The sequence below is a fragment of the Panthera onca genome, chromosome F1 (assembly GCF_046562875.1).
Source record: "Panthera onca isolate mPanOnc1 chromosome F1, mPanOnc1 haplotype 2, whole genome shotgun sequence".
In the NCBI taxonomy this organism is placed as follows: domain Eukaryota; kingdom Metazoa; phylum Chordata; class Mammalia; order Carnivora; family Felidae; genus Panthera; species Panthera onca.
This window is the reverse complement of record NC_138355.1, coordinates 34262969-34281033: the sequence shown is the minus strand read 5'-3', so window position 1 is coordinate 34281033 and position 18065 is coordinate 34262969. Positions and strand designations below refer to the sequence as shown.

At 36.0% G+C, this 18065-nt stretch overlaps 1 protein-coding gene across 7 annotated transcripts in view; it reads right to left on the bottom strand.

Annotated features, from left to right (window-relative positions):
- The window catches only part of LPGAT1 (lysophosphatidylglycerol acyltransferase 1), a 110509-nt gene that overhangs the window by 30222 nt on the left and 62222 nt on the right, over positions 1 to 18065 (bottom strand). For all 7 annotated transcript variants that reach the window (XM_060643898.3, XM_060643901.3, XM_060643900.3 and 4 more), the window contains 3 exons: positions 9233 to 9351; positions 4160 to 4255; positions 1965 to 2238 (listed from right to left, as the gene is read on the bottom strand). In XM_060643898.3, coding sequence (XP_060499881.3) covers positions 1965 to 2238; positions 4160 to 4255; positions 9233 to 9351 — 489 coding nt within the window. The remainder of the gene's footprint in view (positions 1 to 1964; positions 2239 to 4159; positions 4256 to 9232; positions 9352 to 18065) is intronic.

Sequence of the window (18065 nt, the reverse complement as noted above, 5' to 3'; positions counted from 1 at the left end):
AATACAAGTAAAACTAGTTTTAGGGTATATAACTTTCTAGAATTTATTTTTCCTAAACATCTAGAATAAAAATTTTAACTAAGGTAAGATAAACTATAAACTACTTTGCTTTGGTTATAAAAAGAAATTGTTTCTCTCCAAAAGAAAAAAAATTTCTTCACTATTGTGTGATCAATATGACAATTGCCCCTACCTTTGAGATCTAGACACCACAGGGTATTATTGACTGGATAAAACTATTGCAAAACAGCAGTCTTTATTAGTGCAACTAATTCTATTTGGAAGACCTTTGCCTTCAAGCCTTGGCTTGGCTGACATTGCCACAGTGGCTGTCTGAAGCTATTCTGAACTTTCCTTTTCTATTAAAAGATTATTTCAATTTGTCTTTTTAATAGATGATGAAAGATTAAGAGAGCTGACTGCCAAGCAGCTGCTTAAAAAAACACATGAATGGAAAACTCAGTGCAATCTTACAGGCATTATCTCTATGTCTGGTCCTAACCCTCATTTAAAAACACATATTTCTGAGGGTCAATCATTTCTATTTTTATTTTATCTGAAGAATATATTTTTTAAATAGTAAAACACTACTGAGGAAACAGGCCTGGTGAGTTTCTTTCAGTTTTTTAATTTATCATTTGTCACCAAATTTCACAGTATCTCAGATAAACTTGTTCAAAACAGTCTTCGTGTTACTGGCACAAATACCTTCTGCAAACCTTCACAATGCACCAGGCTATCTCCAAGACAGTTGCATCTTTGAGTGTGGTTTGCATTTTCCTGGCCATAAAAGTAATACATACTCATTATAAAAAAAATTCAGGGGGTGCCTGGGTGGCTCAGTCGGGTGAGCGTCAGACTTCGGCTCAGATCGTGATCTCAGGGTTCCTGAGTTGGACTCTCCACCATCAGCACGGAACCAGCTTCAGATCCTCTGTCCCACTCTCTCTCTCTGCCCCTCCCCTGCTCTCTCTCTCTCTCAAAAATAAATAAACCTTAAATTTTTTTTTTTAATTTCAGAAAAGTATTAAGAAATGGGGGAAAATCATCCATAAAGTTATAGCTCTGAGAAGCAATCACTGATAACATCTGGAATCTCTCCTTGAGCTCATCTCCTACATTTGACACATTTGAGCTCATAACAGTTTCACTAGAGTTGTATGTCCCTCGCACTCCATTAACATGATACAGCATGACCCTTTTCCAAAGCCATAAAACCCCTCTGTAGACATCATTTGTAATGGCCGTGGGGTTATATTGTGTTGGATGGATATTTGATATTACTTCTCTGTTCTCCCCTCTATTTCCAATTTTTTGCTATTAAAAATAATGCTGAGAAAAAATTAAAAATTAAAAATAAATATATAAAAATAATGCTGGGATAAACCCTTTGGCCGGTATTTCAGATTATTTCCTTTTGATAAGTATTATTTGTAGTGGAATGATGGGAGTCATTTGAAGGCTCTTCATAAACCCTGTGAAACTGCATTAAGTTCATATTCTTAAAAACAAACCCTCAAAACTTTCTACATTTGATAAATGAACGAAATATACATTATTACTATTTCCATTTGCGTATCTATCATTAGGTTTTCAAATCAGTCATTTCTATTCCTGTATCTTTAACCTAGCAATTCCATTCTAGGAATCTATACTACAGACTTCCACAGATATGTAAAGATATTTATATGGATGTTGACTGCAGAAGTGGGAATGACTAGAAGCATGGGTAAGCAGTGTAAGGAAAGACACCTTTGACTTTATGCATTTCTGGGTTATGTGAATAAATGATTATAAGCATGAACTCTGTAAATAGAAACATTAAAACATTAAATTTTCATCTTCTCCTTGAGTATTATTGCTATTTGATAAAAATTATAAAAAAGAACAATAATGTTATCTTCTGGAACTCCAGATAATCCCTGAGTTCCAACAAAAGAAAAAAATGCTAAAAACCATCATACCTAATTCTTTAGCATCTCCTTCTGATGGACTTCCATTTTCCTGTCGTGCTACAAGTGCACTCAAAATAATGTTTGTTGCCCCGATCCTTGGCAGAGTGACATGTGTAAGAAATGGCAAGTTATTTTTCTTGGCAAATGCTTGACTTGTTTCTCGCCTCTTCCTGAGGAAGCCCCCTTCTGGAAACAAAACAATCCATTTTCGATCTCTGCTCCTGTAGTTATTTTCTAGGTGCTTTTTGAGAAGAAGAAGCTGCTGGTCACGATGTGATTTTCCCTATGAAGGCAGTTACATATAGAATAAGTAGATATACATTGGAAATTAAGATGCCATAAAATTAAATAGAAACAACAGTTTCTAAAGTATCGTGATGTCCCCCCTCTTCCCTCCCCTTCTGACCACAGTGGTAAAATCAAGTGATTAGCACTTATATTACATTAGCACTCCAAAAGAAAAACACTGCTCTACTTGCTCCTGAGAGTTCACTCATTCATCAGATCAGTGACTATTTACAGAGCCCCTGCTGCTCAGCAGGCACTGTACTGTCCCACACACTGGAGATAGAGAGGTAACGAGAGACCCTCACGGAACTGACTCAAATGGAAACGACAGAGAACTACAAAGTGTAAACTCAGTTGGTGATGTGTTAGGAATAAAAAGAGTAAGAGGATAGAGAAGGCCGACAAGGTCAGGGTCAGCAGCCCCAAGGAGGCGAAACTGGAGCAAGGAGCTAGTAATGCGAGGGCCCCAGTCAAGTGGAGAGGAGAAGCAGAGTCTTCTAGGTGACAAGAGCAAACAGGACAAAGGCCCTGAGATGGGAAGGAGCTCTGCATGTTCAAAGAACAGTTCCAAGGCCAGTGTGGCTGATGGGTGAAGAGTGAGGAAGACAGAGGTAGGAGGGGAAATTGCAGAGAGGCTCCAGCGTGTGCTTTTATTCATCTCTCTGCTCAGAAGCACCAAGAGTGTTTCCAGAAGAAACCAGATAATTGCACAGCATATGAAAAACAAAAATGTTCTGTACATAAAATTGTCTGGAGTAAAGTATATGTGTTTTCTCACACCTACATTCACAGAGCTTAGAAGTTTTTCTACATACTTCCAGCTTTGTGGTCTCCAGGTTTCCAGAATTTGTGGTTCTCATATGAGGCTTAATCAGATTCATCAGTTATTCATTAAGTAATTATTATGTGCAAGGCTGAAGCTGCTAAATATATAAATACCAGAACAGTGAAGCATTACCATACATAAAAACTCCTGCATATCGTATTTCAGTTTTTGAGAAAATAAAGCGTGTGATCCTTGGCATACAGGGAGATACTATCATGTAGTGCTGACTGGATAAGAAGGTAGGATTCTTTCTCAGACAGTGAACTATCCCTAATGCTTCGGACCCACTCTCAATCTACCTTTCTCTAACAAACCCATATTCATTCTTTACATTTGTGCCAAATATCATCTTCTACTCTACAGTTTTTCTGGATTCAAAAACATAAATAAATAAATATTTTCCGTATTCATAAAAAGCTGATGGATTCACTTTTCCTAATACGAGTCACCAAAATATATATATTTATCTATCTATTTATCTATCTATCTATCTATCTATCTACCTACCTGTCTACCTACCTACCTACCTACCTACCTACCCTACCTACCTACTGGTAATTTAGATACCTTCTATATCATAGAACAATGACTTGTAAATAAAAATAATAGTGAAAATACAGATGATGATAGGGGTAATTGTGATGAAAATGACAATGAAGGGGGCAGGCACTGTTCTGAGTGTATACTTAATTTAACCCCCACACCCACCCAATGAGGGGAGTACCTATTATTCTCATCTGAAAAATGAGGAAACTGGAAATTTAAATAACTTGCCTGATTCACATGGCTAAGAAGCAGAAGAGCTGGGAATGTGGCGGGTGCTTGATAAATCGTTACTAAGCATTGCACTGTTTAGATAGGAGGAGGAGGATAGAGACTAAAGTATTTGCAATGTCACCATTTCACTGCTTGAGCATACTCAAATTCAGATTGAAATAAATGTTTCAGAGAACAAAGATTTGGAGGAAGAGCTCCCTAAGATAGTGTAACTGGCTCTATCTATTATAATTGGTCTTGTTATGCCCATGTTTATAATAAATTGTCAGGTTAATCAGGCTATCACTGTTAAAAAAGAATACTCATTACTTACCTGTCTTATAAAGAAGTCTCCATGAATCAGAGAAACAATTCCAAAGTTTGTATACTTAAAAATATGGTCCATCAACCACATCATTTGAGCAACAACCTAAAATATATAAAAGCAAGAAATAATTATACGTTAAACAGAAGCAACCTGCTATAGTCTAGCCAGGTCTCTAATTTTTAAATATAATTATCCAACCACACTCTTAATTAACCTAAATATCTTAAATCTAGTGTTTATTTCTACAATTAAAGCACAAAGTCTCTATGAACAATTACTGGTATTGATTCCAAGTCCTGAAATCCCAAGTATGTTATTGTGCAACAAAATTTTTTTTCTTTTCTATTATTATTATTATTATTATTTTTAACGTTTATTTATTTTTGATAGACAGGACACAAGCAGGGGAGGAGAAGAGAGAGAGGGAGACACAGAATCTGAAGCAGGCTTTAGGCTCTGAGCTGTCAGCACAGAGCCCAACGCGGAGCTCAAACCCACAGACCATGAGATCATGACCAAAGCTGAAGACAGTCGTCCAACTGGCTGAGCTACCCAGGCGCCCCTTTTCTTTTCTTTTAGAGAGAGAGAGAGTGAGCGGGGAAGGGGGCAGAGGGAGAGAGAGAATCTTAAGCAGGCTCCACACTCAGTGTGGAGCAGGACATACAGGGCTCCCATGACCCTGGGATCATGACCTGAGCTGAAATCAAGAGTCAGACACCCAAATGAGCCACCCAGGAATTCCTGAATTAACTTCTTAAATTTGGACTTAACCATTCCAAATTTGCTCTCCCTAAGCAAAGTCTCTGGTAATTCTTACAGAACTTGTAAAATTATTTGGAAACAATAAAATGGCTAATGTTACCAAATGAGGGCAGTAAGTTTAATAAGCACTAAAGCTTTATAAAATGGGACTTTAGTATGGAAACCAATTTGACAATAAATTTCATATTAAAAAAATAATAAAATAAAATAAAATGGGGTTTTAATAGCTAAAATATTAAAAGTTATAAATTATAAATATATAAATGTATTTTACATATAAATGTAAAATTATAAAATTTTATAAAAGTACAAAAATGTCCAAAATACACGAACATTTAAAATTTAATTTAATAGAATGATTTAACATTCTATTACATTAAGAAGAATATTTGTTACTTTATGCAAGGCTATCCTCTTCCCCAGCAAAAACATATTTACAGAACTGGGGCCCCTGGGTGGCTCAGTCATTTGAACATCCTAATCTTGTTTTCGGCACAGGTCAAGACCTTGTAGTTCGTGGGCTCAAGCCCTGTGTGGGGTTCCACACTGTGGAGCCTGCTTGGGATTCTCTCTCTCTCTGCCCCTTCCCCATGCTCACTCGCTTTCTCTCTCTCACTCTCTCTCTCTCTTAAAATAAATGAATAAATTAAAAAAATTTACAGCACCTCAGTTCTTAAACACAGAAATAGTATCCCTTGCTGATAAGAATTAATATTCATATTAAGAGTGAGACTTTATTTCAAACAAATTTCAAAATTATAAGTAACTATAAACAGGGGTCTAATTAATAAACTGGTTAATTGTTCTTCCCTGCTGAGGAAATAGCATTCCTGGTTATAATCCTTAAAGGAATTAATTAAAAGCTACAACCTCAATCAAGAGTGCAACAGAGCTCTACTTTGGTTTCTATGGGAATAACATATGTAAACTTCACCTCTAAACACCAAATTATATGAACTTAAATATTAGGAAAAAAGTAAGCATCAATACCATTGCTGCTTTTACAAAAACACTAAAAAAGCTGACAAAGAATGTAACATTAAAGCTTCCAGCATAATTTTTCAGTATCACTAAATAGGTCAATTACACAACTCATACTTCATTCACACTACTATGTTAAATCACTTTACAAAATAAAGATACATGCCCAGTGAAGTACTGATTCCCCAAGTCAACTAATACAGAATAAAATGATCACCAACATCTCACTTTTCAGTCTTGTTTTGTAATGATGACTACTTGTTTAAATAAACTGAAATCTGAACTAAATGGAATCTGTTGAAAAGTGCCCCAAGGAACAAAACAGAAAGCAAGTGACTTCAACCTATAAAATACTTGAGCTTTATACACAGTATGAAGTTTAGTGGCAATTTATTAATTTCTGGGTTTAAAATACCAACACTAAAGGAATGAGCTTTACTTGTTCTAGCTTTAATGTAGTTAATGTATATAACTTAACCTTGTACTTACAGTGGATTTGCCTCTTCAGTTAGAAGGTCACCTAAAACAAATCAGTTCAATAAGATAGCCAAGCTATCTTCTAAGATTTGTATGGATAATTCTGTCCTAACTTATTTTATTTATTTTTTAAAGTTTATTTATTTGAGAGAGAGTGCATGCACACACAAGTGGGGAAGGGCAGAGAGAGAATCCCAAGCAGGTTCCGCAGCATCAGCGCAGAGCCTGACGCAGGGCTTGAACTCACTAACCGTGAGATCATGACCTGAGCCGAAATCAAGAGTCAGACTCCCAACCAACTGAGCCACCCGGGTGCCCCAAGTCCTAACTTATTTTAGGGGAAATGTTACAAGTCAGCAAATGTTTATTACATGTCTAATAAAGTTCTTTTGACAAATAAAAAAAGTTTTTAGTTTTATCATCAATTGCCATAAAAGAACATGCCTCAAGTCACAGATACTTATTTAAAAGGTACCAGCACATTTAGAAAATACAATTAATCCTTTGTTTCATATTCCTCAAAAGAAGCTCAGTAAATACCAGCTGCCTGAAGCAACTCTTGTCAACGTTTCATAGGCCTGTCACTGAGAAATTTCTTAGGTATCTTCAAGAAACAAAATTGGCCCATATCAATTATTCTTTATCCGGAAGCACAGATTTTCTACATATCAAAAGATCTAGAGAGGCTTACATGAAGGACTCTGTTCTTTATATCCTTCTGAAATTATAGTCAAGTCAATGGTTCTCCCTTTTAGAAATTTCTAAGGCCAATTTTGGCTGTCACATTGACTAGCACATGCTACCGGCACTTAGTGGGTAGTAGCCAGGTATGGAAAACATCCAGCAATAGCCAGGACAGTTCAGAACACAACACAACAGTCCGACCAAAATGCCAACAGGACGCCCGCTGAGTAACACTAACGGGTGTTACAAGAAGATTCCTGAATTCTAAAAGCTGTTTACACTCACATCACAATTAAACTAATATTTTTTAAAATTGGGCCACAATTTAGCATTAGCCTTCTTTCTTTGAATATACCCATGGAATATTCAATAAGTCAAGCAAACATTCTTACTGGTAAATGAAAATTAATATTGCCTTATACTTGATAGGCGCAGGAGGGAGCGATTATAATGCTTCCAGCTTTATATTTCTCTATTACCCTTTATGAAAGAAGATAAAAAAAAATTCCTCAAGATTGTACTAATATCTACTCACTAATATCAGATCATAATCTGGACAGAAAAATGAACCTAAGACAAACTAACAGAAATCTTTTTATAAAAGGAAACAAACAAACTAAATTTTCTTTTGTTCACACAATTGGTGAATTTCAGGTTATCTAATATTCTAGTTAATACAGTTATCATCCATGCCAAACTGGGGTTAGAGCACTAAAGTTAGGCGTATTTATACTGACCACACTGTAATCATTCTTTGAAATTCAAAAACCAATCAAGGACACTGTAAGCCTTCAGAATAATCATTGTGAGTGTAATGATCCTATCAATAAGATTAAAAATGTCTGTTAATTGGGGATTCTCTTTCATACAAGACCAAATAATCTAGTTTTTACAAAATTTTAATATCACAAGTAATAAATATTATTATAAATGCAAATATATTTATACAGCAACATTCTTTTAACAGTTCAAGAAAGGATTGAATTTATTCCACATTCCAGTGAGATTATGTTTCTGCTTTTCAGATAAACAAGAAAAGATTCGGCAGTCATCAAACATATTTTCCTTTACTCTCACCTCATTTTATGACCCCTCCCTGACCTACTGAGTCAAAATCTCTAGGACCTAAACACCCCAGGCTTAGTCTTGCCTTGGTGTTCTGGCCAAGAGTATTTCACTAAGGAAGAAGGCCCCTGCTTCACCACTCTAACTAGGCCACGCTTATGTCCTTGCCCCTCTACAAAGTCTTCTATGCCTATCATGGGGAGCACCCTCTCCACTGAATACTCTTCACTTTGCTACACTTTCCTCTGCTGGACTGTTCACTCCTTTATGAGGATAGTGTCTTACAGGATGGTGTTCTATCCTTGCAGTCACTGATAATGAACATGAAGCACTTAATAAAGTTCTTTGATTTGCTTCTTTACTATTAGGATAAATATTAACTCCATTAATTTATACACTTTCCATTTATTTGGTTTTCTAGTAACACAACCTCTTCAACTTCTAAGGTGATAATTCTTTTAATGCTAAAGACTGAATTTATTTTAAACCCACCCAGTTGATGGATATATTTTATCTTGACTTATTAATATAAGTCATGTAAACTGTAAAACAGTTCACACAGCCTAGTAACACTTAATAAAATGGGTGTAGTATCTTTCTGTTCAATTTCCTTTGTAAAGGAAATCCAAAATATTTACCTTTTTTCCTTCTGGCTAAAGATCCCCAAGATCATCTAATTCACGGACCTCTCTCTTAAACACTACTGCTTTTTGTGTATTTCTCAAACCAGTGATCCACCACTTCACCTCAAGACAGTCCCCGATTTGAACCATATTAACTCTGCTTTTACCTCAATTATTTTTAAAAAAAAACAGCTCATTCACATTATTTTCCAGCTACTTTTTTGAAAGTCTCCAAATTCCTGTCCTGGAGTTAGAATAGTATTTTGAATTATAGATTAGAATTCTTTTTTTTTTTTTTTTAGATTAGAATTCTAATTATAGTCAGAATTACTTAGAATTGTATATATTTTTCTTTTTAAAATTTTCTCAATTTTCAGAAAAAGTGTACATATTAAAGTTTATGTTCCAAACCCTAGTAAGATACTTGAATTGATTCTTTGTTAACCTCCTCCTTCTCCCGTCCACCTCTGCGTTCAGGATGGCTTACCAGTCCTTTGTCTTGGAGGCACATCATCAGAGTGCATACATCTCCTGTTGCCTGATGATTCACCAACATTACTGCTTCATCTTTGGAAACCGCTTTAATATCATCCCCCCATTCCATCACTGTAAGAATAAAAAAGCTGTCACTTTAAAGGTTTTACATTACTAAAAACCTTATATTAGAACAACTGGTGTACATCAATGATGACACATCACCTCGCTAAAACTTCTTAAAGTCTGAACTAAGTTTATTTCCTATAAATATCAGGATGTTGATATATTGATGTAACATTTTATAGAGCACCAAAATACCCATTAAGATGTAAAATGGTCATCCTTTGATATATAAGTTCTACTTCTTAGAATTTATCCTGCAGAAACATTTGTCCAAATAGGTAAAGATACATGCATAAGGGATACTTATTGGAACTCCAATGTTTACCAACAGGGGAACGGATAACAAAATTATGATATAATAGAAGAGTATACGTCCACTTAAAGACCAGAATGTATCTCTATGCACTAACCCAGAAAGGACCTGTTATCAAGTAAAGCAAATCACAAAACAGTATATATAGCATGATTCCACCTTTTTAAAGAAGGAATAAAATTTAAATATTATTTTATATGTTAAAAAAAGTCTGAGGGAATGAATTCCAAACCACTGATGTTGATCATGATTGGGAGAAGGTCTCCAGAACCCTTCAAATATACTGCATAATAAAGTGTATTTCTACTTTATAATAAAATGTGAAAACGTCACAAATATATGCAAATAGTTTCATTTGAATATAAGAAAACTAATGTTTAAAATCTCCAGATGAAAAGTCATTGTACTAAAACCTGTACATACACTCTGAGGAAAACAGTGGTATCTCCATGCAGGAAACTGCTTTAATATGCCTCATTTTACAGTAAATTTACTTCAGAGAAATAATATAATTGAGCATCAGTTTCACACATCAGGATTCTACGAGACAAAGCTTCTAGGGCTCCTCAAACGTCTGACATGAATTACGAGAGGCTGGTTACACATTAGTACTCACTAACCTCACACACTGCTAAAAGTAAAGAACTCAAGCCACCCGTGTGTAATAATTCTGGATGAACTGGGCTTGAGGAGATGTGGAGCCCACTGGCTCTGCCTCCCCCAGCCTTCTTCCTTCTCCAGTCACCCTTCATTGTCACCCCAACATAGTGGAGCTCCTCGTAAGAGTTCGTCTGAGGGGCACATGGGTGGCTTGGTTGGCAAAGGGGCCAACTCTTGATTTTGGCTCAGATCCTAGGATCGTGGGATCGAGGCCTGCATCGACAGCACAGCACACAGCCTGCTTGGGATTCTCTTTCTCTCTCTCTCTCTCTGTCTCTTGTCTCTCTGCCCCTCCGCCACTCATTCTGTCTCTCACACAAAATAAAAAAATTTTTAAAAAAGAATGCATTTCAGAAAAGCGGTCTGTTGATTTTCCTTTCTGTTAAAACCCATCTATTCATTGATTTTAAAGACCTTCGAATTTTGTATTAAGGAAATTTTCAGCCGAGCTAAACATATAGTATTAAGCTGTAGGACCTCCTTGCAAAGTGAGGTATTCTAATCATTCTATCAGATTCAAATCTATTTTATTACCAACACTCAAATAGCCTATATACTACGTGGGAAAATTTTTTTATTTAAACATTTTTAAGTGAATGCAGGATAAAACTACACTAAAGTACATCAAATACTCCTTAAAGAATAGAGACAGAATACTGGGAGAGAGCCCAGCCCCTTGAAAAATGCAGTAGCACCAACTTTCTTACCGAGCGGCCTTTCCTTTCCCAAGTTCCCAAGTCAGCTCAGCTGACACGCTAACTACTGAAACACATTTAAACAGCTGCTCTATCGTACATTGCTGTGGGGAGTCTGAATTGGTACAACAGTTTGGGAAGTCAATTTGGCAATATATATCAAAACTGAGAAATGCAAAAATCTTTTTACCCAGAAATTCTACTTCTAGGAATTCATCTTGCAGATATACTTATTTATGTGCAGAATGACACATATGCAAAGCTAGTTACTGCAGCCTTGTTTGTAAGAGCAAAGAGGATAACGATTCAAAAGAGAGACTAACTCAAATTCATAGAAATTGAAAAAAATGATGGTTTCCAGGAGGGGGAAATGGAATGGTGTTGTTCAATAGTAGAGTTTCAGTTTTGCAAGATAAAAAAGTTCTGGAGATTGACTACACAATAATGTGAGTATACTTAACAATGCCAAAGTATATACTTAAAAATGGTTAAGATGGTAAATTTCATGTTCTGTATCTTTCACAATTAAAATTAAAAAGGGAGCGTAAATTATTATATATCTATGCAAAGGAATATTATGAATCACAGCATCTGTATACCAATATGAAATGATATACGAAAAGTAATAACAACGAAATTCAGACCAGTGTGTCAAGGATGCCACCAGTTGGGTTTTTTTGTTTTTTTTTTTTTAATTTTTTTTTTTTTAACGTTTTTATTTATTTTTGAGACAGAGAGAGACAGAGCATGAACAGGGGAGGGGCAGAGAGAGAGGGAGACACAGAATCGGAAGCAGGCTCCAGGCTCTGAGCCATCAACCCAGAGCCTGACGCGGGGCTCGAACTCACGGGCCGCGAGATCGTGACCTGAGCTGAAGTCGGACGCTTAACCGACTGAGCCACCCAGGCGCCCCACCAGTTGGGTTTTAAAAAGGAAAATTCATTCTTTTTTTTAAAATTTTTCAACGTTTTTTATTTATTTTTGGGACAGAGAGAGACAGAGCATGAATTGGGGAGGGGCAGAGAGAGAGGGAGACACAGAATCGGAAACAGGCTCCAGGCTCCGAGCCATCAGCCCAGAGCCTGACGCGGGGCTCGAACTCACAGACCGCGAGATCGTGACCTGGCTGAAGTCGGACACTTAACCGACTGCGCCACCCAGGCGCCCCAAAAAAGGAAAATTCATTCTATCATGCCTTTGCTGACAACCCTTCAACATAGAGACAGACAGACAGACAGACAGGCGCACACACACACACACACACACACACACTCCATTCTTTCATTAATGCATTATTCATTCAATAAATCAGCACCAGGAGCTGTTAGATATCGTGGATATAAAATAAAAAGAATAAAAGTATTATTCTTTTTTTAAATTTTCTAAAATGTTTTTTAATTTATTTTTGAGATAGAGACAGAGAAAGAGACAGAGAGAGAGAGACCATGAGCAGGGGAGGGGCAGAGAGAGAGGGAGACACAGAATCTGAAGCAGGCTTTAGGCTCTGAGCTGTCAGCACAGAGCCTGATGCAGGGCTCGAACTCCTGGACTGTGAGATCATGACCCTCTGAGCTGACAAATTCATGTACTGTGAGATCATGACCTCCTGAGCTGAAGTCAGATGCCTCACTGACTGAGCCGCCCAGGCACCCCAAAATTATTATTCTAATAGCAGTTAAAGAGTTCAAAAAAAAAGTCTAGCTTGGTTCTATAAATATTGAGCTATTAAGAGGTAATGTGGAAAGTGTTCTGGCTCCACATCTATATAAACAGAGGTTTCATAACAAAATATTCCTTTAATGTAATTTCTATCACATGAAGGGAAAATGCTAGATACCTAGGCCTGAGCCTACACAATGGGAAAGCATGTAAGTGAATATAATTGCAAATAAAAAATTTTTACGTAAAATGTATCTTACCTGTTTGCTTTGTATGAGGCAGATAAATCTAGTGTGTTGGCTTATCTCAAAATTTAAATTGAATTTAGAACCCTTTGAACTGGGTTGAATAGCATCCCCTCCCTCCCAGTTTATATACATCCTATATCTGTAAATGGGCCCTCAACCTAAATCCAGTATGACGGGTGTCCTTTAAGAAGAAGGAAATGTGGACAGAGATATACACAGGGAGAATGCCACGTGACAACAGAGGTTGAGACTGGAGTGACAGATCTACAACATAAGGACTGAGGACAACTACTAGAAGCAGCAAGAAGCAAGGAAGGATCCTCACCTAGAGCCTTCAGAGAGAGCACAACCATGCCGACATCTTGATTTTAGAACTTCAAACCAACAAGAACCATGAGAGAATCAATTTCTTTTGTTTGAAGCCATCCAGCTTGTACTACTTTGTTATATGATAGCAGCCCCTTGAAACTAATATACCTCAGCCGCCTCAGCTCTCCCCATCCCTTTTCTCTCTTTTCCATTCTATTCCCCCCAAGTTATAGCTTTTTTTTTTCTTATCATATATAGGGGAAAAATGGCGCTGTACTTTAAACATCTAGAACATTTCAACAGACATCTAATGTTATGCATCTTATGTTATGCATTATAAATGGCTCTCAATGTTAGTTTCTACAATCCTTTCAGGGTATAATCATTAAGAGTTAATCTAATATATGTTTTATCTTACAGCCACAACTTGGCCAAAATTTCTTTTCAAACTAAATGTCAACTTATTAAGACCCACATGGGATATTAAATCAAATAAGTAAAGGTAGCTCAAACAACTTTTTTATTAAAAAATGATCCTGATATAGTAACAAAGTCATCCTGAATTTTATAAAATCTAAATTTCATTCAATAAATTTAATTTCTAGGGCACCTGGGTGACTCAGTTGGTTGAGGGTCCCACTCTTTTTCTTTTAATGTTTACTTATTTTGAGAGAGAGAGAGAGAGAGAGAGAGAGAGCGTGAGTGGGGGAGGGACAGAGAGAGAGGGAGGCACAGAATCCACAACAAGCTCCAGGCTCTGAGCTGTCAGCACAGAGCCCGATTTGGGCACTAACTGTGAGATCATGACCTGAGCTGAAGTCGGATGCCCAACTGACTGAGACACCCAGGTGCCCCTACCGTCCTACTCTTGATTTTAGTTTGGGTCATGATCCCAGGGTCGTGGGATTGAGTCCTGCATTGGGTTCTGTGATAAGTGTGGGGCCTGCTTAAGATTCTCTCTCACCCCCGCCCACTCACGCTCTCTCTCTTTCTCTAAAATAAAAAACTCCAAAAAACCCAAACATATTTAATTTCCAATATTTATGGTATTCTTTTACCATACTTTTACCATACCACTATATACTTCAAAGATCACTGTTAGAAAGTCATGTGACTAACAAAATCAAAGTAAAAATGTTTGTAGAGACAAATAATTTATTATATATGAAGTAGCTATGTTCCTCAGTTCAAACCTTGCTATACCAGAAAAAGTAAGTATAATAATGGAGTCAATATCTTAAACAAGGAATAGAATTATGTGCATGTTAAAGAATAGAAGCTATGGATGCCTGCCAGTTCTTACACTGTACTTGACTGAAAGAACAAAAATATTTTAACACACTGTTCTATGAAATGTATTCTCAAAAAAGAACTGGGTCAGGTCCACTATTTCCAAAGGGAATGAAGGACAACTGAATAAAATCTGGAAGAAACTTCTCTAGTTGTAACTGAATTTTTAAAATTCTTGTTAAAAATGAAAGTCAAAGATCATCACCTACCGCCCACCACATACACACACTTGCTCTCTCTCTCTCTTTCTCTTTCTAACTTAACAATAAACCTCCCCTAAAAGTTATAGACTAGTATTGATCAGGATAGTTCACATCTCAAAAAGAAAATAAAAACAATAAGAATCCACCACAAATTCCTTAAAAACAGTGATCCTAAAGCCATTATACTGACTCACAAAACAGAATCAATTTGAGGAAGGAAGGTTACTTAACATTTAAAAAAAACCTCACAGACTATAAACTACAAAAGGTAAATTTTACTGTAATTTATTTACTGCAAATTATACTGCGATAAGCCAGGCTAAAAAACACATGCACAAATTTAGAAGACATGACTTTTTAATATGTTCTTTGAGTCAGTCAGTGAATAAACTCATACAGAAATCGAAAATCTTTTTTGGATATAAATAAGTCCTAAGTGGATAACAGAGTACCAAAGAATCAAAAGAGCAGAAACCGATGAAATCAATAAAATAGAAAACAAAAAAAATAGAGAAAATCAATAAAATCAAATGGAGCTCTTTAAGAAAGTAAACGCAGTTTTATAAACCTCTAGCAAAACTAACCAAAAACTCCCCAAATTATCAACGTCAGGAATGATAGGTCATCATTACACATACCACAAAGACTTTAAAAAATTAAGGGTATATTATGAGCAACTTTGCAAACACAAATTTGACATTTTTGAGTGAAATGAGCCAATTCCTTGAAAACCACAAACTGACAAATTCATTGAAGATTAAGTAAATAATCTGAAAGTCTATCTCTATGAAAGAAATTGATTTACACAGGCAAGAACCTTCCAAAAAATAATTCTTCTGGCTCAAATGGTTATCACTGGCATATTCTACTAAACATTTAAGAACACCAATTCTAAAAAATCTCTTCCAGAAAACAGAACACATTCAAGTTTATTTTATGAGACCACCATTACCCTGATACCAAAACCAGAAAAACACAAGACTATAGACTAATATACATTAAAATCCTCAACAAATATTAGTAAGTGGAATCCAACAGTATACACCACAACCAAGTAAGATTTATCACAGGAATGCAAGATTGGTTCAGTATCAGAAATCAATGAATGCAATCCACCAGGTTAACAGTCTAAATAAGAAAAACCTTATTGCTGATCATATTGCTCTGGTCTGAATGGTCTGAATGGTTGTGTCTCCCTAAAATTCTTTTGTTGAAATCCTAACCCCCAAAGGTGATGCTAATAGTGGGGTCTTTGGGAGGTAATTAGGTCACAAGGGTGTGGCCTTCATGAATAGGATTAGTGTCCTTATAAAAGAGATCCCACAGAGTTCTCCAGCCCATTCCACCATGTGAGGGCACAGTGAGAAGGGCACAGAGAGAGCTCTCACCAGAAAATGATGGCACCTTGATCCTGGACTTGCCACTCTCTAGAACCATGAGCAATAAATGTCTGTTGTTTATAAACCACCCAGACTATGATATTTTGTATAGCAGCCTGAATGGACTAAGACACATATGAATTGATGCACAAAAAGCATTTAACAAATTTCACTATCCATTCATAATAAAAATGCTTAGTAAATTAAGAATAGAAAGGAATTTCCTCAATGTAATAAAGTGTTTCTACCCAAAACCCAAGGCTAACATAATATTTAGTAGTAATTATATACTAATGTTTTATCCATAAGATTCAGAGCGGGGCAAGGATATCAAACTCCTTTTTCTTACTTCACAGTATTCCAGAAGGCCTAGCCAATTCAATAATGCAAGAAAAAAAAAGTCCTACAGGTTGGAAAGGGAGATAAAACTGTTCATATTCACAATGGCATGACTCTATGTAGAATATCCCAACTAATCTAAAAAAAGCTTTCATTATTAATTAGAGTTTAATAAAGTTGCACGATGGGGCTCCTGAGTGGCTCAGTTGATTAAGTGATCTTGGCTCAGGTCATAGTTTGTGAGATCAAGCCCCGTATTGGGCTCCACACTGACAACATGGAACAGGTATGGGATTCTCTCCTTCTCTGCCCCTACCCCACTTGTGCTCTCTCTCAATCTCTCTCAAAATAAATAAACTTAAAAAAAATAAAGTTCCAGGATACAAAGTCAACACACAAAATATCAATCTTTTTTATACTTGAAATGAACAAGAGGAAATAAAAAAATATTTAAATCCCATTTATAATAGTGCAAAAATATACTTAGATATAAATTAAAACATATAAATGGATATATATGCTAAAAACTATAAAACATTGATGAAAGAAATCAAAGACCAAAATGAAATGAATATCACGTTTGTGGACTGAAAGATTCAACACAGTAAAAAGCCAATTCTCCCACAAATTAATCTACAAATATAATGTAATTCTAATCAAAGTCCCAGTAAGAATTTTTTCAGATACAATTAGATTTACTGATTTATAAATTTTATTATAAAGAAAGGCCAACAAACTAGAATAGCCAAAATAAATTTGAAAAAGAAGAATAAACTTGGAGGAATCATACTACCCAATTTTAAAACTCACTATTAAGCTGCAGTAATCAAGATGGTGTGGTACTGGTGAAGGGACAGACACATAGATCAACAGAACAGAAAAGAGAATCTAGAAATAGAACACACAAATATGGCTAAGTGATTTCTGACAATGGTGTAATGTCGATCCCATGGAGAAACAAATAGTCTTATCAACAAACAAAGTTACAAAAGTATGAAACCTCAACCCATACCTTATACAACAAATAATTCAAAACAGATCAGAGAGCTAAATGTAAAACTCAGAACTACAAAACCTCTAGAAGAACACTTAGGAGAACATCCATCATCCGGGTCTAGGCAAAGTGTTCTTGGACATAACATGAAAAGCACAATTCATAAAAGAAAAAAACCAGTAAATTGGACTTCATCAAAACTTAAACCTTTTGCTAGGCAAAAGATACTGGTAAGGGGATGAAAAGACGGGGAGAAAATATAGACAATCACATAGCCAACAAAGGATTGGTATCTTTGTATCCAGAATATATAAAGAACTTTGAAAACTCAACAGTAAGATAACAAACCACCCAATTAAAAACTAGGCAAAAAAGTCAGACGCTTCACCAAACAGGATATAAGATTGGCAAACAACCATATGAAAAGATGTTTAACACCATTAATCATTAGGGAAATACAAATTAAAACCATGATGAGCAACCTTAAACATTGATTAGAATGACCACAATTAAAAACACTGTTAATACTGAGTTTTGGCAAGGATAAAACAAACAAACAAACAAACCCTGGAACTTACAGATACTGCTGTTGGGAATACAGAATGGTATAGCCATTCTGGAAACAGTTTGG